Source organism: Manis pentadactyla, assembly GCF_030020395.1.
Source record: "Manis pentadactyla isolate mManPen7 chromosome Y unlocalized genomic scaffold, mManPen7.hap1 SUPER_Y_unloc_3, whole genome shotgun sequence".
NCBI lineage: Eukaryota > Metazoa > Chordata > Mammalia > Pholidota > Manidae > Manis > Manis pentadactyla.
In genome coordinates, this window is record NW_026644608.1 from 449,274 (window position 1) to 472,576 (window position 23,303).

General features: G+C 40.0%; 1 protein-coding gene and 1 pseudogene across 1 annotated transcript in view; one reads left to right on the forward strand and one right to left on the reverse strand.

The window, feature by feature from the left end:
- LOC130682307 (vesicle-associated membrane protein 7-like) overlaps positions 1-20,573 on the reverse strand; it is a 35,619-nt gene extending 15,046 nt beyond the window's left edge. Inside the window, exons 1-2 of the mRNA XM_057496694.1 lie at positions 20,471-20,573; positions 5,099-5,253 (exon numbers count right to left, since the gene is read on the reverse strand). Of these exons, the coding sequence (XP_057352677.1) occupies positions 5,099-5,244 (146 nt within the window). The 5' untranslated portion in view covers positions 5,245-5,253; positions 20,471-20,573. The remainder of the gene's footprint in view (positions 1-5,098; positions 5,254-20,470) is intronic.
- Positions 13,768-14,388, forward strand: LOC118929500 (cysteine dioxygenase type 1-like; annotated as a pseudogene).
- Positions 20,574-23,303: the final 2,730 nt, after the last annotated feature.

The window sequence follows — 23,303 nt, forward strand, 5'->3', positions numbered from 1 at the left end:
TTCAGCCCATTAACATTTAGGGTGACTATTGAAAGATAAGTACTTATTGCCATTATAGGCTTTAAATTCGTGGTTACCAAAGGTTCAAGGATATCCTCTTTAGTATCTTACTGCCTAACTTAGCTCGCTTATTGAGCTGTTATATACACTGTCTGGAGATTCTTTTCTTCTCTCCCTTCTTGTTCCTCCTCCTCGATTCTTCATATGTTGGGTGTTTTGTGCTGTGCTCTTTCTAGGAGTGCTCCCATCTAGAGCAGTCCCTGTAAGATGTTCTGTAGAGGTGGTTTGTGGGAAGCAAATTCCCTCAGCTTTTGTTTTTCTGGGAATTGTTTAATCCCATCATCATGTTTGAATGATAGTAGTGCTGGATACAGTATCCTTGGTTCAAGGCCCTTCTGTTTCATTGTATTAAATATATCATGCCATTCTCTTCTGGCCTGTAGTGTTTCTGTCGAGACGTCTGATGTTAGCGTGATGGGTTATCCTTTACTGGTGACCTTTTTCTCTCTAGCTGCCTTTAAAACTCTTTCCTTGTCCTTGATCTTTGCCATTTTAATTATTATGTGTCTTGGTGTTGTCCTCCTTGGATCCTTTCTGTTGAGGGTTCTGTGTATTTCCGTGGTCTGTTCGATTATTTCCTCCCCCACTTTGGGGAAGTTTTCAGCAATTATTTCTTCTAAGATGCTTTCCATCTCTTTTCCTCTCTCTTCTTCTTCTGGAACCCCTATAATACGGATATTGTTCCTTTTGGATTGGTTACACAGTTCTCTTAACATTGTTTCATTCCTGCCTTTTTATCTCTATGTCGGCTTCTGTGCGTTCCTGTTCTCTGGTTTCAATTCCATCAATGGCCTTTTGCATCCTATCCATTCTGCTTATAAACCCTTCCAGAGTTTGTTTCATTTCTGCGATCTCCTTTCTGGCATCTGTGATCTCCCTCCGGACTTCATCCCATTTCTCTTGCGTATTTCTCTGCATCTCTGTCAGCATGTTTATGATTCTTATTTTGAATTCTTTGTCAGGAAGACTGGTTAGGTCTGTCTCCTTCTCTGGTGTTGTCTCTGTGATCTTTGTCTGCCTGTAGCTTTGCCTTTTCATGGTGATAGGAATAGTCTGCAGAACTGGGACGAGTGACGGCTGGAAGAACTTCCCTTCTTGTTGGTTTGTGGCCCTCCTCTCCTGGGAGAACAGCGGCCTCTAGTGGCTTGTGCTGCGCAGCTGCGCGCAGACAGGGCTTCTGCTTCCTGCCCGGCTGCTATGGAGTTAATCTCCGCTGTTGCTGTGGGCGTGGCCTGGCTCGGGCAGCTGCTCCAAAATGGTGGAGTCGCGTTGGAGCAGGAGCTGCTGGGAGGCTATTTATCTCCGTAAGGGGCCTCCCTGCTCCCTGCAGCCCAGGGGTTAGCGTGCCCAGAGATCCCGGATTCCCTACCTCTGGATTAAGTGACCTGCCCTGCCCCTTTAAGTCTTCCAAGAAGCGCTAGCCAAAACAAAAAACAAAAGAAAACAAAACAAAACAAAAATAAATGGTCGCTCTTTTTTCTGTTGTCCTCCGGTGCCAGGCCACCGGTGCCCGCTCACTGTTCTTGGTGCCCTGTTTCCCTAGTATTGGGGTCCCTATCCCTTTAAGACTTCCAAAAAGCGCTCGCCAAAACAAAACAGCAAAAAAAAAAAAAAATGGTCGCGCACTTTTCTTATGTCCTCCAGCGCCCGGCCTCCAGTTCCCACTCACTGTTCTTGCTGCCCTGTTTTCCTAGTATCGAGCGCCCTGCACTCTGGCCCGGATGGCGGGGGCTGGGTGCTCGGCAGTCCTGGGCTCCGTCTCCCTCCCGCTCTGCCTGCTCTTCTCCCGCCGGGAGCTGGGGGGAGGGGCGCTCGGCTCCCGCGGGGCCGGGGCTTGTATCTTACCCCCTTCGCGAGGCGCTGGGTTCTCTCAGGTGCGGATGTGGTCTGGATATTGTCCTGTGTCCTCTGGTCTTTATTCTAGGAAGAGTTGTCTTTGTTATATTTTCATAGATATATGTGGTTTTGGGAGGAGATTTCCGCTGCCCTACTCACGCTGCCATCTTCCGCCCCCTCCGACAGTCAAGTTTTTAAAAAGTAACATAAACATATTCTAGTAAAAGGTAATACCTATTGGAGAGACTAGTTATTAAGAAAGAACCCAGCACTGAAAGGCAAATTAGTACGTATGGGTGGAGAACAAAATTGAGGGCTAAAGTAGCAACAGTTGGGGACAGAGAAGGAAAACAGGGCCAGATCCTGAAGACTCTTTCAGGTCATGTTAAAGAACTTTATTTACCCCAAGGTTTGGGAGTACCTGCTTATGTGAGCACATGATCAGAATGGTCCTTTTAGAGGGATTAAAGTGGTAATAAGAAAGTATTTCATTTGGGACCTATAAAATGAGAAAAAGTTTACCAGGAGGCCTAGGAAAGAAAACATATTCCAAGATGCAAAAGCATGAAAAAGCTATACCAAAGATCAAAATAACACAGCTAGGTCAGGGAATGGCAAGGAGTCCTACAGAGATAAGGATAAAAGGTCAGGAGCAGACAAAATGGTGAAGACCAAGTTTGGACTTTATTCTAAAAGCAATGGGTTTTAAGCAAGAGAGTATTATCATAGGAATGTGATATACAAATTTATGGAAGGAGTGACTAGAAGCAGAAAAAGCAGTTAAGAGGAAGCTATTAGAAATGAAAAACCATAAAGACCCAAAGTAACAGTACAGTGAGTAGGGATAGAGAAGGATTGAACTGAAAATCCTCTTGTAGGAGATTGGCAAGGATTTGGTGAAGAAGTCAAATATGTTTCTGAAGTTTTAGATGCAGCCAACTGAATGGCTGGTGGTGATACTGTTAAAGAAGAAACGAATAGTAAGTGGAAGGTCATATTTCAGGGGGGAAATGATTGTCATGCAGATGGATAACATCACTTTATTGTACTGTAACATTTTCATTGGATTACATATTCTAGTTTCCCTGATAGCTACATTCAGCTATGTGACTAAGTTCTGGCTGATAAAATATGAGTGAAAGATGCATGCCCTATTTTCCAGTCTTGCCTCTAAAAGGACTTCATGTGCTCTCCCTCGGCATTTTCCTAGTAATTTACTAAAAACACAAAGATCATAAACCTAATGTTTTCGAAGAAACTATGAAGGCACAGTCACAAGAAACTGGGATTATTTACCCCTAAGGCAACCTCTGGGCCCCTAAACTATATCGCTAAGCAACAGACTAGAAAACCCGTGCAGTTCCAAAAGATGACACTTTCTCTAACTCCCACTCTGGATGTGGCCCGAGAGGATAGTGGACCAGGAATATCCTCCTGGAAAACAAAGCCAGGAGTCAGGAGGAAATGAAAGAGGTCCTCCTATAAAGCAGACCTATTACCCACTCCTGTATCAGAACACAGAATATTTGAAATTGTTGTGAAGTAGTTATTTGAACACCGCTAGGAAGCAGTGACCTCTATGTCCTTCTCATTCTTCCCTTTTCTAAGTAGGAGTTTATAACCTCCACTGTGATGATGATGTTCTTATTCCAGTAGCTATTGCGTTGGGCTGGAAGAACAGGGGGAACCTAGGATTTGTCTTTAGGTTGATGGTCAGTGGGCCACAGAAACAAGCCCAGGTGCCTGTTGAAGAACCCAGACTCTGTGAATCTGGAGCTGGACACAGTGACCAGATGAATCTTTGGGATCACCTTCTACAGAAAGGAGGTATGTCCTATGTTTCAGAAGAACAGTACACCCAGGTATCTGGGTGAACCAGAAAAGTACACTGGAAGATTAAAAGCTGTCTCCTGATACCCCTTAACTTCTTGCAGAGTAACAAAGTTTTAGCTGAGAATATGGCTACACAGCTATAAATGACAATTCCAGCCTCCCTTCCAGGTGGTTTAGCTGTGCAACTATGCAGAGAATAAAATGTAAACATGTAGCTTCTGAACAATAAATTGTCAGGCTACTACTGGATTTTGCTTATATATATATATATACACTTTTGTGTGTGCATACTGTAATGGGCAAACACTGAGAGATACCAAAAGCTGAAGGAGTTCCTTGGCCAGAGCTGGGAGATAGCAGAGTCATCCCCACTAACCCCAAAGTACACATCTCTGGGATATCTCATTTAAGTTAACATTGTATTTTGGGGTCTCTCTGTTATAGTAACTTACACTAGATACTAAATTTACAAGGAGTTAGTCCCTGGAAAGCAGTAAGGAACTCTTTCTGAGATAAGAACCAAGGAAATGAGCATGGGTTAAATGACAGAAGTTTCTTAAGTATTGATGAGAAAGGTTGAGTCACTTTTTATCTGATTACTAAGATTCTCCATCTGTGCCCTTTCTGTTCCATTTTCCAACCAGTCACCAGGGTGATCTTTCTAAAGCAAAACCTGATCATATAACACCCTGGCTGAAAACCTTCAATGCCTTCCCACTGTCCACAGGGTAAAGTCCAATTTCTTAGCATGGCCTATGAGGCCCAACATGACTTCTCTCCACTCATCTCTGTAGCTTTATTTTCATCATGTTCTGTACCAGTCACAGAGAACCACCTGAAGTTCCTAAAATATGCCCTATGATCTCATGCCTCCATACTTCACTACCAGCTGTTTTCTACCTAGAATGCCATCCCCCTGGTCTACTACCTCCTGCTATAATTATCTATGGATTTGACTGCTCTTTCATTAAACTATAACCTTTGTGAGGGCAAATACTGTGTAATTTCTTAATGTATCCCCAGCACCAAGAAAAGTGCCTGGCAAGGGCTCAATAAATAATCAAAGAGTGAAGGTGTATTATTTATCTTACCTGTATCAAGTTTCCCATATCCTAGAGCTCTGTAACAGTCATTTTTACATCTAACATTCCCATATCTTTAAAATATTAGTATCACTTCTATGATAGAATAAAATAATTTCAAGTTAAATTTATAATAGTACCAGACATTTTCCATGCCGATAAAAGTTACCATTTTGTCAACTTATTCAGGTTATCTTTACCAAGAATATTGTTTTCTAGTTTTCTACCGTTCTGATTATAGTACAATTCACTTTTTTCACGCCCTACCCATGCAGAGCAGAACTCACTTGCCATATGAGTACGTTAGTTTGTTATTTTCAGAAGCTATCTTAGCCAGAATCTGCTCTGTCACCTCCAGGAAGTTTCCTCCACACCAAGCATGTTTGGCAAGGATAGTGGTTCCCCTGGCAACAAGAGCAAAAAGAATGGCCATGACTTCAATCTATTAAAAGGAAAAAAAGACACACAAGACTTAGAATATTTCTTTGACATGATCTTTCAAAAGTAAGTTACTATCATTTACCAACATCTACCTGGAGACAGTATTGCCCAAGGCACTATAACATTAATATCACAGACTTAATAATGGGCTTAACAAGGTCACAGTCTTGTACAAATTTCTGACCTAAGCCACACTGATATGCATACACACATAAACATACCAAATATGTATATATATACTTTTGTGTGTGTATAATGTAATGCATATATGATACACACACATACATTTCATTAATAGGCTGCCTTTATAAATTGTACACCACAGACTAATATCACCCTTTGAAAAGTATTGACCTTAGACAGGAAAGGGACATAACGATGTCTTCATTCCTTAATACAGTAATCCCCTCCTGATAAATTAATCCTAGGTTAACAGTTAAATGGAAGTTAGACTCTAGATTTACAAAGATACCTATTACCAGTAACAGCCCATATTTATTAAGTGCTTACTGTGTGCTAGGCACCACTGTAAGCACTTCACAATTATTAACTCATTTAATTCTTACATCAGTGAAATTACAGACTTTATGATACATTAAAATGAAGAAACTGAAGTATGGGTAGCCTAAACAATTTGCCCAAAATTACACAGCTAATAAGTGCTAAGAGTTGGGATTTAAACCCAGGCAGTGTGGTTCCAGAACACACAATCTTATCACTATACTGTGCACTGCCTCTCTTCCAAAGGCATTATCCATAATACAAACAAGTGAAAATAACCCAAAATTTCCACAAGAGAAATGGTTCTATAAATCATGGAAAAATCCTTCATTAAAAAACATTTCTAAAACAATAAACTGCATGAGTTTAAGATTACTTTTCTCATGAATATGAAATTGTACTATTTTTCCAATGCTCAGTTTTTCTTATGTAACAGCACAAACTTATAAAAACAAATTAACAAATGCCTTCCTACTCTTCAACCTGTGTTGACATGTTCAGTTTCATCCAATAAACCAGTGGTTCTTAAACTGTACTGTGAATGAGTTATCTTAGGTGACAGAGTTAGAGACACTCGGTAAAAAATAAAATTCTTGGCATCATCTCTTAAAATTCTGATTTAGTAGGCCTGAGGTGGGGTTCTAAAATAAGTATTTAAGGCAAGCCTGTCTGGATACATTTGATTCACACAACCATATTTTGTGAAACACCTTTACGTCAGGGAATCCACTGACTGCTTCTTGGAATCCCAGCACTGAAGGACAGCACACTATAAAAAATGCTCATCTGTCTCTTGGGCTGAACTCCTCTCAGGGTCTCTTCATTGAGGGTGTTCTCCATAATTATGTCCTCAGTCATCTTTCTGGATTTATCCTTACGCATATGTAGCAAGTTGTAATCTCCAAATCGCTTCCTCATACATTATATTCCTTGATCCCAAAAGCCTCCAATGATCCTGTAACATTCTAGGTACTGCTCCATTTCTTAAAATCATCATCTGCACATTATCTCTGCTTATGTACCTCCTTTTAACTCTTCAACTTACTATAATCTGGCTTTTGCTCTCAACACTCCACAAAACCATCCTTACTAAGATCACCAACAGCCTCTATGCTGCAAAATTCAGTGGTCACTTCTCTGTTCTCATCTCACTTGACCTCTCACGAATAGTCAACCCTGCTAAAGCTCCTTCTTGAAATACTCCTACATACCTAGCTGCTCCTTCTGTTTTCTTGCTGAGTCCTCCTCTAGCTGACCTCTAAATGTTGATTTGTGGGGAATGGTTCTGCACTCCTTGATCCTTAGATGAGCTCATCTAGACCTGCCATTTTAAACATGATTTACTTGCTAAAGATATATTGTATACAGAAAAAAACTAAAAGCACAACCAAAACTGAGGGAAAACCAAAGATAAAACCTAAAGTGCAATAGATAGTTGAGGGAAAGGCAGATGAATAGGGACCCACAAAGAAGACTGAGAAGCATCAACTGGAAAAGTAAGAGGAAACCCAGAAGAGTATGATGGCCTGGAAGCCAAAGAGAAAAAAGATTCAAGAAGAAACAAGTGTCAGCTCCTAGCTGTGTTCACTGATGCACAGAATGGAGACTGTAAAAGTCACTGAATTTTTTTTTATGTACAAAAACTTTCATTGCAGAGCTATTTATCATAACAAAAATTAGGAAACAACCTAAACTTCCAACAAAAACAGACTAGGGGGCAGGTCCTAAATAGTTTTCCATATATCTTTTTAAAATTTTGTTATCATTAATCTACAATTACATGCAGAACATTGTTTACTAGGCTACCCCCTTCACCAAGCAAAGAGCAGTGGAGCGGAACAAAAACACAAAGAGAAATAGGTAGAAGAAATCATATAGTCCCTGAGGCCTACAGATGAAAGAGTAGCAACCTCAGTCCCTTAGCCGCTTCAAGAGCTAAACTGACTTTGGTAACAATACAAAAAGACCTAGTGTCTTATGAACTGAAATGAGGCAATTGCTTAAAATGCTTATGTAATCTTCAACTGTATTAAGAAATGTGGGTTTGCGCACAGGTGCCAGTGTGGAAGAAGAAGCGGCAGGCTGCTTACCGTGGTGAGGGGAACTCGGGGCTGCATTGCCAGCCAGGGGATAGGAGAACCTAAAGCTCTTAAAAGTTCCCAACCTGCTGGGCTGAGTGCGCCACTATACTTTGTGCTAGTTAGAACACACATGTAATACTGAGTTTAATTCCAGGTATAGCATTTCAAGATTGCACGAAAGAACAACAGCATAGGTAAAAGACATGGGCACTGTATCATTTGAAGAATAGCTAGAGGCACTAGAAATGTTTAACATGAAAAAAAAGACTTAAGGGAACATGACAGCAGTCTTCAAGTTTATATAAAGCACAGACATATGGAGGAGGAAAAAAGATGGCGGTGTGAGAAGTGAGGCAGAAATCTCCTCCCCAAACCACATATAATATGAAAATACAGCAAATACAACTATTCCTAAAAGAGTGACCAGAAATAAGATTGCACCAGCCAGCCTACATCTGCAAAAAGAGAATATCTCATGGAAGAGGGCAGAAAAATAAAACTGCGACCCAGCAGGACCTGAGCTCTCCCCCCACCCCAGCTCACCAGTGGTAGGAAGAGAATCAGTGCAGGGAGAGAGTAGAAGCCCAGGACTACTAAAGATCCAGCCCTAGAAATCTACTGTGCGAGCACAAACCAACACTGCATAGTGCTCTGGAAATTAGAGGGGCTGAAAACCAAAGTCAGAGACTACAACTGAAGACAGGTTCCCACAACTGGCTGCCCTGGGACAAAAGAATGGTGAGTGCTTTGAAAGACTTCCCAACAGTGACAGGACTCCTTAGAGGGCAAGGATTCAGGAGAAGGAACAAGTGGACAAAATCGTCCCGGCACACTCAGCCCAGCAGGTTGGGAACTTTCAATAGCTTCAGGTACACCACAACATTCCCCTGCTCCCATGAGGGGCAGCCCTGAGGCCCCTCACCGCGATCAAGCAGCCTGCCGCTTCTTCCTCCATGCCAGCAACTGTGCAAAAACCCACTGCCCCTGTCATCACTCCTGACGGAGCTGGAAGGCAGCCAGCCTACAGCAACTACACAGCTTAACACCAAGGCTGCCCCCTGCATGTGGCTCAGAGGTCCTGACAGCAGAGGCAGGCACTGTGGCCAAAAAGCAGGAAAGGGCTTTGCCCTCCTGACAGACACACACGCTGTTTGCCTGTGACCTCGGTCATAACTCCAGGCCAGCCAGAGGGCAGCCCTGCTTATGGCACCTTAGGGCCTTAATGCAGAGGCTGCTCCCTGACAGTAGGTCAGTGGCCCTGACAGAGGAGGCAGGAACTGTAGCTGGGAAGCAGGAAAGGGCATGCTTTTTAGGGCAGACACTGGCACCACTCAGCTGCAACCAATGCCATCACTCCAGGTAACAGGCAGCTCTGAAAAGCAGAGCTTCTGGGCCCTAGGGGGCACTGCCTAAACAAACCTAGTATTTCTCACTATCCAATACGATTATGAAAAGGCAGAAGAACCTTGTTAATTCAAAATCCCTGAAAAACCAGAAATAGGGCTCAGTGAGACTGAAATCACCAATATTCCTGAAACAGAATTCAAAATAAAAGGCATAAGTATGCTAATGGAGCTACAGGAAAATATTCAAGAGCTACGGGATGAATTCAGGAGGAAGATAAACACGTTAAAAAATACAGTAGATGAAACATAAAATGGACATATTTAAAAGAAGATTAGATGAGGTTGAGGAGACAGTAAATGAAATAGAAATGAGAGAACAGGAATACAAAGAAGCTGAGGCAGAGAGAGAAAAAAGGATCCCTAGGAATGAAAGAATATTAAGAGAACTGTGTGACCAATCCAAATGGAACAATATTCACGTTATAGGGGTATCAGAAGAAGAAGAGACAGAAAAAGGGATAGAAAGTGTCTTTGAGGAGGTAATTGCTGAAAACTTACCCAATCTGGGGAAGGAGATAGTATCTCAGGCCATGGAGGTGCCCATATCTCCCAACACAAGGGACCCAAGGAAGACAACACCAAGACATATAATAATTAAAACGGCAAAGATCAAGGACAAGGACAGAGTATTAAAGGCAGCCAGAGAGAGAAAAAGATCACCTACAAAGGAAAATCCATCAGGCTATCAGACTTCTCAGCAGAAACGTTACAGGCCAGAAGGGAGTGGCATTATGTATTCAATGCAATGAAACAGAAGGGCCTAGAACCCAGATTACTCTACCCCGCAAGGTTACCATTTAAATTTGAAGGAGAGATTAAACAATTCCCAGATAAGCAAAATTTGAGGTAATTCACCTCCCACAAACCATCTCTACAGTGTATTTGAAAGGGACTGCTCTAGATGGAAATGCTCCAAAGGCTAAATAGCTGTCCCCATAAAAAATAAAACCACAGTAAAGGAAGTAGGCCAATTAATTACTAGCTAAATGCAAAATTAAATCAGCTACCCACAAAGTCAGTCAAAGGATACACAAAGAGTACAGAACATGACACCTAACATATAGAGAGTGGAGGAGAAACAAAAAGAAGGGAGAGAAAAAAGAATCATCAGATTGTGTTAATAATAGCATAACAAGCGAGTTAAGTTATACGGTTAGATAGTAAAGAAGCTGTCCTTGAACCTTTGGTAACCACAAATCCAAAGCCTGCAAGGGCAATAACTACATATCGATAATCACCTTAAATGTAAATGGACTGAATGCACCAATCAAAAGACACAGAGTCACTGAATGGATAAAAAAGCATGACCCATCTATATGCTGCCTACAAGAGACTCACTTCAAACCCAAAGACATACACAGACTAAAAGTGAAGGGATGGAAAAAGATATTTCATGCAAACAAGCAAACAATAGGGAGAAAAAAGCAGGAGTTGCAATACTTGTACTCCATAAAATAGACTTCAAAACAAATAAAGTATCAAGAGACAAAGAAGGACATTACATAATAATGAATGGGTCAGTCCAACAAAAGGATACAGCCATTATAAATAGCTATGCACTGTACATACACCAGCAGTTAAACTTGCTCTAATTTAGTTTCTGCTTAAGCTTAATCTATAGTCAAAACCAATCTAAGAGAAAGGAACAATAGGTGCTGCATCTTGGAATCTGGTGAGTCATGAGTGGTGTGACAAGGACTGAAAACAGTTCTCGTGATCCTTTCTGAGGCACAGGCAGATAAGGAACACACCTTGAGACTCAAGTGGTGGATGACTTGAGGAGACAGAAACTTTAAGAGGATTAGTTTGCAACTGTTTAGATGATGATAAAACTTATCCTATAATCCTGTCTTTTTGCTTGCTGTAACTTAATAAAAGCACAGGGGAGCACTGACTTGGTGTTTAGTCTCCAGAGGAAGTCTAAGCTCTCTGCATTAAATCTCATTCTGACTCGGTTTCTCATTTTCACGGTCCCTGACCGCAACAATGCACCTAACATAGGAGCACCCAAATATGTGCAACAATTACCAACAGAATAAAGGGGGAAATAGAATGCAATGCATTCATTTTAGGAGACTTAACACACCACTCACTCCAAAGGACAGATCACCAAGACAGACAATAAATAAGGACACAGAGGCACTGAACAATGTATTAGAACAGATGGACCTAACAGACATCTACAGAACACTCCACCCAAAAGCAACAGGATACACATTCTTCTCAAGTGCACATGGAACATTTTCCAGAACAGATAACATACTAGGCCACAAAAAGAGCCTCAGCAAATTCAAAAAGACAGAAATTGTACCAATCAACCTCTCAGGTCACAAAGGTATGAAACTAGAAATAAATTGTACTAAGAAAACAAAAAGGCTCACAAACACATGGAGGCTTAACAACATGCTCCTAAAAAACTTCTGTGGGATGAAGTGAAGGCAGTTCTAAGAGGAAAGTATATAGCAACTCAGGCCTATTTAAAGAAGGAAGAATAATCCCAAGTGAACAGTTTAAATTCACAATTAATGAAACTTGAAAAAGAAGAAGAAATGGGGCCCAAAGTCAGTAGAAGAAAGGACATAATAAAGATCACAGAATAAATAAATAAAATTGAGAATAACAAAACAATACAAAGAATTAATAAAACCAAGAGCTAGTTTGTTAAGAAAACAACAAAATAGATAAACCCATAGCCAGATTTATCAAGAGAAAAAGAGAGTCTACATACATAAACAGAATCAGAAATGAGAAAGGAAAAATCACTATGGACACCATTGAAATACAAGGAATTATGAGAAAATACTATGAAAAATTATATGCTAACAACTTGAGTAACCTAGAAGAAATGGACAACTTTCTAGAAAAATACAACCTTCCAAGACTGACCCAGGAAGAAACAGAAAATCTGAACAGACCAATTACCAGCAATGAAATTGAGTCAGTAATCAAAAAACTACCCAAGAACAAAATTCCCGGACCAGATGGCTTTACCACTGAATTTTATCAGACATACCCATGCTCCTTAAAGTTTTCCAAAAAGTAGAACAGGAGGGAATACTTCCAAACTCATTCTATGAAGCCAGCATCACTCTAATACCAAAACCAGGCAAACACACCACAAAAAAAGAAAATTACAGACCAATATCCCTGATGAACATAGATGCAAAAACACTCAACAAAATATTAGCAAACTGAATTCAAAATACATCAAAAAGATCATACACCATGATCAAGTTGGATTCATTCCAGGAATGTAAGGATGATACAACATTGGAAAAATCCATCAATATCATCCACTACCACCACATCAATAAAAAGAAGGACAGAAATCACACAATCATCTCCATAGATGCTGAAAAAGCATTTGACAAAATTCAACACCCATTCATGATAAAAACTTTCAATAAAATGGGTATAGAGGGCAAGTACGTCAACATAATAAAGGCTATACATGACAAACCCACAGCCAACATCATACTTAACAATGAAAAGCTGAAAGTTTTTCCTGTAATATCAGAAACAAGACAAGGATGCCCACTCTCCCCACTGTTATTCAACATAGTACTGGAGGTCCTAGCCATGGCAATAAGATAACACAAAGAAATAAAAGGCACCCAGATTGGTAAGGAAGAAGTTAAACTGTCCCTGTTTGCAGATGATATGATATTGTACATAAAAAACCCTAAAGACTCCATTCCAAACTACTAGAACTAATATCTGAATTCAGCAAAGTTGCAGAATACAAAACTAATACACAGAAATCTGTTGTACTCCTATACACTAACAATGAACTAACAGAAAGAGAAATCAGGGAAACAATTCCATTCACAATTGCATCAAAAAGAATAAAATACCTAGGAATAAACCTAACCAAGGAGGTAAAAGACCTATACTCTGAAAACTACAAGACACCCATGAGAGAAATTAAAGAGGACACTAATAAATGGAAATTCATCCCATACTCTTGGGTAGGAAGAATCAATATTGTCAAAATGGCCATCCTACCTAAAGCAATCTACAAATTCAATGCAATGCCTAACAAAATACCAACAGCATTCTTCAAAAAACTAGAGCAATAGTTCTAAAATTCATTTGGAACCACAAAAGACCCCAAATAGCCAAAGAATAAAGCTGGGGGATTACACTCTCCAACTTCATTCAACCACTATTACAAAGCCACTATAATCAAGATAATTTGGTACTGGCACAAGAACAGACCCATAGACCAATGGAACAGAGTAGAGAGCCCACATATAAACCCAAGCATTTATGGTCAATTAATATATGATAAAGGAGCCATGGACATACAATGGAGAAATAAGAGCCTCTTCAACAATGATTACTGGGAAAACTGGACAACTACATGTGAGAGAATGAAACTGGATTGTCATCTAACTCCATACACAAAAGTAAACTTGAAGTGGATGAAAGACCTGAACATAAGTCATGAAAACATAAAACTCTTAGAACACAGGCACCGAGGCTTTCCCGACCCCAGCGCTGCGCCCGGTCACCCAAAGGTATACCTGAAATTTTGTGGATCAAGGAAATGGAAAATTTAATCTAATGATTCTATGTTGGGGTGAAGGACATGGCAGCAGTATCCATGATCACGCAAATTCCCACTGCTTTCTGAAGATTCTGCAGGGAAATCTGAAGGGAGACATTATTTGCCAGGCCTGACAAAAAGTCCAATGAGATGATCAAGAACTCTGAAAGAACCTGAGGGAAAACCAGTGTGCCTACATTAATGATTCCACTGGCTTACATTGAGCAGAGAATATTAGCCATATGGAACCTGCTTTGAGCCTTCACTTGTACAGCCCACCTTTTGATTCATGCCATGCCTTTGACCAGAGAACAGGACATAAAAACAAAGTCACCATGACATTCCATAGCAAATCTGGAATCAGGACTCCATTTACAACTTCAGGATCACTGGAGAATAACTGAGGAGGACCAGATCCTCTGAGCTTTTACTTTAAGATCCGCTGAAAGTTTTGCCTTTGACAACAGGGCTTCCCACCATTTGCTGTCCAATAATATACTTTACAAAGCCAATACTTAGATCTTCAGTAAGGAAGATGCTAATTATAGGGCGTTAAGTAAGCAAATAGTGCCCTAAGCTACTGCAGAAGAGAAATCCCATAAAAAAAGAGGTTTGTGACTTTTAAACGCCAAATCAAGTGCTCTCCTGTAATTAGCAATAAATAAAAACCAGAAACTGCAGACATCAAATGCCAGCCTTGTTACTTGGAGGACTAAATGTATTAATAACATACTTTGTATGTTATTAATATTTGAAGAGGATTTTTTGAATCTGTGGATTTTATTTTTTCAATCTTATTTTACAAGTTCCTCTTCTATAAATAATAGGGTATTGTAGATAAACTTCAGACTCTTTGCCATTTGGTAAGGAAATGAAGTCCAGAAGACTTAGAAAAGTACATGTACCCAAACCCACAACAAGCCAAATATATAAACTCGTATTTTTGTGTCCAGTGCTTACAAAGACTTTGTATTATTACCAAAATTGCCAAATAATTTTAATAAAGCTGGATTTGAACACACACACACACAAAAAAAAAAAAAAAAAAAAGCAAAAATCTCCTGAATATAAACATGAGCAACTTTTTCTTGAACGCATCTCCTCGAGCAAGGGAAACAAAATAAAAAATGAACAAATGGGACTACATCATGCTAAAAAGCTTCTGTACAGCAAAGGACACTATCAGCAAAACAAAAAGGCATCCTACAGTATGGGAGAATGTATTTGCAAATGACACATTTGACAAGGGATTAACATCCAAAATATATAAAGAACTCACAGGCCTCAACACCCAAAAAGCAAATAACCCTATCAAAAAAATGTGTGGAGGATATGAACAGACACTTCTCCAAAGAAGAAATTTGGATGGAAAACATGCACATGAAAAGATGCTTCACATCACTAATTATCAGGGAAATGCAAATTAAAACCACAATGAGAAATAACCTCACACCAGTAAGGATGGTCAACATAGAAAAGACTAGGAACAACAAATGCTAGCAAGAATGAGGAGAAAGGGGAACCCTCCACTGCTGCTGGGACTGTAAAGTAGTTCAACCATTGTGGAAACAGAGGTCCCCCAAAATACAAAAAATAGAAATATCATTTGACCCAGGAATTCCATTCCTAGGAATTTACCCTAAGAATGTAGGATCCCAGTTTCAAAAAGACATATGCACCCCTATGTTTATCGCAGCACTATTTACAATAGCCAAGAAATGGAAGCAACCTAAGTGTCCATCAGTAGAGGAATGGATAAAGATGTGGTATATATACACAATGGAATATTATTCAACCATAAGAAGAAAACAAATCCTACCATTTGCAACAACATGGAGATAGAGGGTATTATGCTCAGTGAAATAAGGCAGGCAGAGAAAGACAAGTAACAAGTGATTTCACTCATCTGTGGTGTATAACAAAGCAAAAAGTGAAGGAACGAAACAGTAGCAGATTCACAGAACCCAAGAATGGACTAACAGTCACCAAAGGGAAGGGGGTTGGGGAGGGTGGGTGGGAAGGTAAGGAGAAGGGGATTAAGGGGTCTTATGATTAGCACACGTAATATGGTGGGTGCACGGGGAAGGAAGTATAGCACAGGAAAGACAAGTAGTGACTCTATAGCATCTTACTATGGTGATGGACAGTGACTGTAATGGGGTATGTGGTGGGGACTGGATAATATGGGGAATGTAGTAACCACAGTGTTGCTCATGTGACCCCTGAGCATAAGATTATATATCAATGATACCTTAATAAAAAAAATACAGTCACCTGGAACATGGAGGTTATATGGAATATAAGTAGGAACAATGGATTTAAGTTATAGAGAAGCAGTGTTTTGTTCAATAAAAGTGGTCCCCAATTTAAAAATGCCTGTTAAACACTATATACACAGCAAAGAGAAACTTTACTTTCCTCTTAGATGTCACTAATAGTAATTTCTTACTCTCTTCTATACTGTTAAAAATCCCACCTATATTCAAGTCTCACCTGCTTCCACTGTAACTCTCACAATAGAATCTGCAAATGTCTTAATGAGTACTGGAATAATAGAAACAATTGTGGCAGAAAGAATACTGAATTTAAAGTCAGAAAACCTGCCTCTGGCTAATTATTGGCAGTATGTGAATGTCTAACAAACCATAAAGTGCTATATAAATATAATATTCAAGAAGAAAAAAGGATGATGAGATAAGCCAGAGAGAGAAAAAAAAAGATAATAGAAAAGAAAGGAAAGCTGTGTTCCAACAGTGTTCCTCCCTATTCTCTTATTCACTCCTCACTTGGTCCCAGAGCCACCATCCAATTCTACTTCATTCCTATTAAGAATCCTCTTTGAGTTTCCTGTGGCTGCTGTGCCAAGTGCCAAATGCTGCAAGGCTTAAAACAACAAATTTATTGTCTCACCGTTTTGTAGGCCAAAAGCCTCAAATCAAGATATTGGCAGGGCCATGCTTCATCTGAAATCTGTAGGAAAGAATCCTTCCTTGTCTCCTCCTAGCTTCTGGTGGTTTGCTAACAATACCTGGTGTTCCTTGGCTTGCATATCCATCTCTGACTCCATAGTCACATGGCATTCTCCTGTGTCTCTTATCTTGTTATGAGGACATTCTGTTACTCGAGTATGACTTCATTTTAACTTACATCTTAATTACATCTGCAAAGACTCTATTTCCAAATAAGGAAATTACATACATTCACAGGTACCAGGGGTCACAATTCAACATATCTTTTTTGAGGACACAACAAACCCTCATCTTAGAAGCTCATCACTCCTCCCAAATCACTCCTACTCTCCCCTCTCCACATATTCATAACACCCCTACTTGCCTCCCTCTTCTCTCCAAAATCTCTCAAAATCTCTTTCCTTAATCACAGTAGAGGTCTGCCCTTAGAGCTATGGGCCAGAAGGGCAACTTCCAACAGCTTGGAGTTAGAAAGGTATGTTTCTATTGCCGAGAAGGTTCCAAGAGAAGAATATTTTTGTTGCAGTTGCCAGGATTCAAAAAATAGATGGTACGGGGGAATGCAGGTGAGAATTACGGAAGCAGTTTTTTATAAAAGAACTATTATAAATTGTAGTAAAGTTTTTAAAGTCCATTAACTTAGCTGTTAAGTAAGGCATACTGATTGGCCTAACAACTGAAATGTCATGAACAGCATTATTTATAGAGGAAAATGCATCCAGAGTTTCAAACAATAATCTTACAAAGGAACTTTTGGAATATATCCATTTTTAAGCAAGGGACTGCCTGTATTGAAGAAAAAAAAAAGTAACAAAATAGTTTGGCAATGATGCCAGCACTCCTCTTCAGTGGAGAGAGACCTCTTCATGTGGAAGACAGTTTCAGGGAACTGAGCAAAGAAAAAAACCAAGTCAGCATTTCTCACACTTAAGTCCATGTATTCTGAGGAATTTTTAAATTTTGTATTTTTATTTTGATAACATTAAAAAACGTATATAAGTATTTTGGATCATCTATATTCATACCTTATGAATGATCTAACACACACAATCTGGTGCTATACTTGTGTTACGAGGGCACAGGTGCCAAGAAATTCCCTAAAATGACAATGCTTAATTTTTAATGTTTTAGAAGCATGTCTGGCTGCTCTGAGGTTGGTACATCATAAAATCATGATAATCATGACTCAAACACTCTTGTATTCCTGTTGTGTTTTTAAATCAGTTATAAAGACAAAATTTATCCATTGCCATAACAATTTACAATCGAAAAATATATGCATGGGAAAACACTTTTCAAGAACTGAGAACTTTTATCTGACATTCTGAAAATGATAGTGTGGCAGAATATCAACATGTAAGTTATCTCAGGCAAAGGAAAAAAGTAATACTCAAAGATGTGTTTATACCAGGTAGAAACCAAATGATACCATATTGTGCTGTATGAATAAACATTGTGAAACTGTTCAAACTGAAAAAAAGAAGTGTAAGAATCAACTCGTAACATACCATATGGCACTAGTCGATGCAAAATCAAAAGAAAGCTTTCTGAATCATTATTTATATTATTGCAAAGGGATGTATTCTGTTAATTACATATGTTTAACATGTATGTTAAACATTCAGTTCATTAATAGAATGTTTCATAGGAAATACACAATGGAAAATAGATTTTTTCTACCCTTGCTTCATGGGGCATACTATTAGTCTGGTCAATTAAATTAAATGGGGGTGGAGGCATTGAAAGCTCTTAAGAAAGAAATGCCAACTCATTTTCCGGGAAGCTATGGAACAAGAGAAGGCATAGAAGTGAGAACAAGCTAGGGAAGGTAAATAAACCAGTCTGATGAGATAGAATGGTCCACATTTGGTGAATGAGAAGTTTAGGGATATGTTTAATGGTCTCATATACAGAAGACCTTGTATAAATTAATTTGGGTTGGATCAAATAGTTTTCCCACTTCAGTTCACAATGCATTATAAGGGTTTACTATACGGCAGCCAGTATAGTAGGCACTGGAGGTATGAAGGCCGGTAAGAAAGGACCTCTGTAGTCAGGGGAGCCACAGTACAATAGGGAACACAGACAATAAGTAAATGCAATAAAGTATAATGAGTGGATAATCTAAAAATGTACACAACTGTTCAGGACTTTCTTACAAGTTTGGTGGTTATCTCACCTTGGATGAAGGAATAAATAAGGCAGGTGCCAGCCTACATATTAGGAATTTCCTCCATATACTGTTACAATTATTTCTCCTAGGAAGAGAGCTCAAAGTGTCTATTTCATCTTCACTACATTCCCAGTGCCCAGCACAGCACCTGGCATATAATAGTCCCTCAATTAGTTGAATAAATGAATGAACCCTGAGCATGTTTTGGTTTTAAATATACTATAAATGATAGATAACTTTATATTCAGTAGGTAAGAAGAATATTTTCTATCTCCCCAAGTAAGACAAAGCAATTGAGCTGAGAGTAATCCAAACCCCAACCCTTCTGTCTGGGTTTTAGAAGGAAATACCACCAATTCAAATGTAATAACCTTAGAGAAGACAGAAGAATGAGAAGCAAACATTGATAATGACAGAGGAAAAGAGGTGTTTATGAAAAGCCTGAAGTCTGGTCACAGATCAAGACTATTCTTTTTGGTATTACAAACAGTCTTTTTCTGTGATGCTGTAAGACCAAACCCAATCCCTCTGATTTTCTCAGGATAGATGCCTACCCGGTCAAGTCACCTACCTGTTCAACTTTCCATTAACCACTAACACCATCTAATATCATGTTGATTATTCCTGTTTGCCCCCTCACACATACAAATACATAAACTACTGAGAATAGTGATCTCCTATGTCTTATTTTTAGCGATATCCCTTGCACTTAGAAGTGTCTAGCACCTATTAGCCATTCAATAAATACTTGTTAGACATATGAGTGGGTCTGCTTTCAGCCACAGCTATTCAAATGTAAAGAATGTCCCAAACATGGCAGCGTCCTCTGGGTTCAAGGGTGGGAAAATGAAGGTACAGGTAGTCCAGAGCAATTAATAAGTAAGAAAGGAAAGGAAGGAAGAGAGAAAAGGACTTGATAACTGATTGCTTGTGGGGGTTTTGGGAGAGTAAGATGTGAAGTGTTTACCAAAGACAGTACATGGTCAGAGTTTGTTAAATATTGGTCAAGAATAACAAAAACATAAGGGTCTGATGCTGAGGGAAAACTGCGCGGAGAGACACAGAGTTCCTATCCGAACTGAGAAAAAAGAGGAATGTCAACACTGGGAGGTGGAGGAGAGGCACACAGAGGGCTAGAAAACCACGAAGGATCTCAGAAGTAGGAGGTGAAGCAGAAAAGTGACGTCACTGAAGCAAGGGCGTAACGATTTTTTATAAGACTCCAGGGATTTTAACAGATTCAAATGCTACGGAAAGGTCTTGCACAATGCGAACGGAGGGAAAGTTATTTTTTTTTCCTCGTGTAACAAAAATTAAGTGACGCATTCTGACAGTCTTTAACTCGAGGCCATTTCCGCACCATCAAACGCACTTCGCCAAAACTAGACCTGGCCGACAATTCGAACAGTCGACACCACAGAAGCCCGAGTCACCCCTGCACTGCCACCTCACTCCACCCTGGCACCTTCTCCTTAACACCTCTGGCCACCCTCCGCCGTCGTCTCCCCGCCTCAGACCAAGCGTGCCTCACTCCATTACCTGCCCAGGCACCCTCTGAGAGCGCGCGGACTCGGAACAGAAGTGAGCGGCTCGACGCGGGGTCGCGAACTGCCCGCTCCCAAAGGAGGATGGGACCAGACGCCACCGGCTTCCGCATAAAGCGCCCGTCGGCGCGCGGCCTCCTGGGAATGCGAGCGCTCCTCCAATGGGAGCGGGCGACGGGGCGGGGCCTATGCGTACCCAGCTCCTGCACGTCCCAAGAGCCGCACTGTATTCCGGGAATGGTAGTTCTGACTAGTATGTCGCCGAGATCGCCGCACGTTGGGTCAATACCGCTTGTCGTAAGCAACATCTAGCGCAGTTTCTCCGGTAAAAGAGAGGGTACAGGGCCAGAAGAAGTCCACCATCATTGAGTCGGCGTAGTAAATGAAGAGCGGAGCTTGTCCTGCCATCTCCACATTTAGTCTCAGAAGGTAATACCGCCTGTGACTTCACAAAACAGAATTGATCTGACCGGAACTCTCAATTCTTGCCACGAAATTTTCTAACCTCCGTGGACCCCTCAAAAACCCTTTTTCTCATCCTTGCAATAGTAATAATCATTAAATATTACAATATTATTATTTTATATTATACTGTTACTATTTTAAGAATTATTTTTTTTAAAACTACTCTTCTTTGATCTAAGCTCCCCGTGCCCTTTACATCCCTATTCTCCCTTGTCAGCTCAGAGTCTAGCTCTGATAAACCCTTTTGACTTGTCCATGGCTCCATACTTCCTGCTTCTTTATTATAAGCATTTAAAGAATGTCAAAGTTTCTAAAACATTCTGAAGTCTCCTTTCTCACCCCACATCCGCCGAACTCCCACCACGTGCAAACTTAACCCGGTGGTCTCTCTCCCACTTCTTTGCACTCAAAATTCTCAACAGTTTTATGAAAATAAACGGACAATTTTCAACCATTAACATACTTCAACTCTGCAGGATTTTACATTGATTATTCCCTCCTTCTTGAAACCATCTGCTTTAGTTTGAGCTGCTTTGACAAAATACCATAGACCAGATGACTTAAGTAACAGAAATGTATTTCTCACAGTTCTGGAGGCTGAGAAGTTTTAGGCCAGGGTACCAGTATGATCTGGTTCTGGTGAAAACTTGCATCCTGGCTTGCAGACTTAAGCCTACTTTCTGTATCCTCCGTGGTGGAGAGACATCATCACTCATAAAAGCACTAATCCTATTTATGAAGTCTCCACCCTCATGACCTTGTCACCTCCCCAAAGTCCTGAGGATCAGGGCTCCAACATAAAAATTTGGTGGGGAGGAGAAACCATATTTATTTCATAGCACTTTCTAAGATGCTACACTCTCCTGGTTCCCTTCCCGTTTCTGTGGCATCTCCTCATTTTCCTTTGTAATGTTGATGTTCTGTAGGGCTCTGCCCTACACACTGTTCTTATTCTTTACACTTTTCTTCGGTGATCTTAACCATTCCCATTGCTTTGGTTGTCATCTGTATGGTGTTTTCCTCATACAGAAGCCCAGACAAGATATCTGTAACACAGACTGAAATACCTAGTGAGAGCTGAGCATCTTAAAACTTAAGGTAACCTCAAATGACCTAAAATGTTTCTACTCTTCCCTCTCCCATAACATGCTCCTTCTCCTGTAATGTCATCTCAGTGAAATGGCACAACCATGCAATCAGTTGTCCACACCAGAAAACTGGGTATCATTTTGAATGCTTTCACTCCCTCAAAGCTTTTATCCAAGCAATCAGGAAACCATATAATTCTATCTTCTAAATATCTCACTTGTCAAGCTTCAGTTTTCTCTTCATTAAAATGACTATAATAATAGTACCTTTTTTCGAAGATTGTTGCAATGGTTACTGAGCAATAGTGCCAGACAGAGAGTAAGCACTCAAGGACTCAAGTGTTGAGTAATACTCAAGTATTAATTGAACAAGCATCATGTTTGTCATGAGTTTTCCTTCATTAGGCTTTACATAATGTTAGCTAGCATTTACTTTTATTTAGCTCATATTTAGAAAGAAAGAAAGAAAAGGAAAAACAAGAAATGGTGAGAAAATCAAGAAATAATGTAAAAATTACCCCCACTCAATTCCTCAGTGTTTTTCCAAGCATGACAAAATATAGTACTAGTCTTGAGGAACTATACACATGGTTCTACTCTAATAAGTGTAGGATATACCTTAGTTATTGTTATCAGCTATGAGTGGGCTATACAGACCCTGAAGTACATTCAAAGAATTGAGACTAAAATGATGTGGACACTAAACATCAGCAGAAATGCCTCTGTACTGTAGTATCTCCTTCACCATCTTCCCCCTCCCCAAACTCATTGTTACTTGAGATTGCTCTATCTAAAACAAAATCTGACCAACTCCAAACCTAGTTAAAACCTTCACTGGCTCCCCGTTATATAGAAGGTAAAGTCTAGGATTCTCAAAAGAGAATACAAGGCCCTCTGTGATCTGACCTTTTTATACCTATCCTGCTTAATATTCTTCTCTCACCCACACACCCTATGTTCAAGCCATGTTCCTGTATGGTGGAATTCACCCATTCATCTATCCATTCCTTCAACACATACTAAGTGCCTGGTATGATCCAGGCCTGTTCTGGATACTGGAGATAGATCAGTGAACAAGGCAAACAATGCCCTTGCCTACATTGAGTTAACACTTCAGTAACATACTCTTTCATGCCTCAGTGCTTTTGCACATGCTGCCTCTTCTGTCTAAATAGTATTTATTCTTCAAGACCTATCTCAGTATTGCTTCTTCATTTTACAGCAAGGTATGTTTCTTTTTTCAGCTCTATCTACTCAAAAGTAAAAACGGTTTGC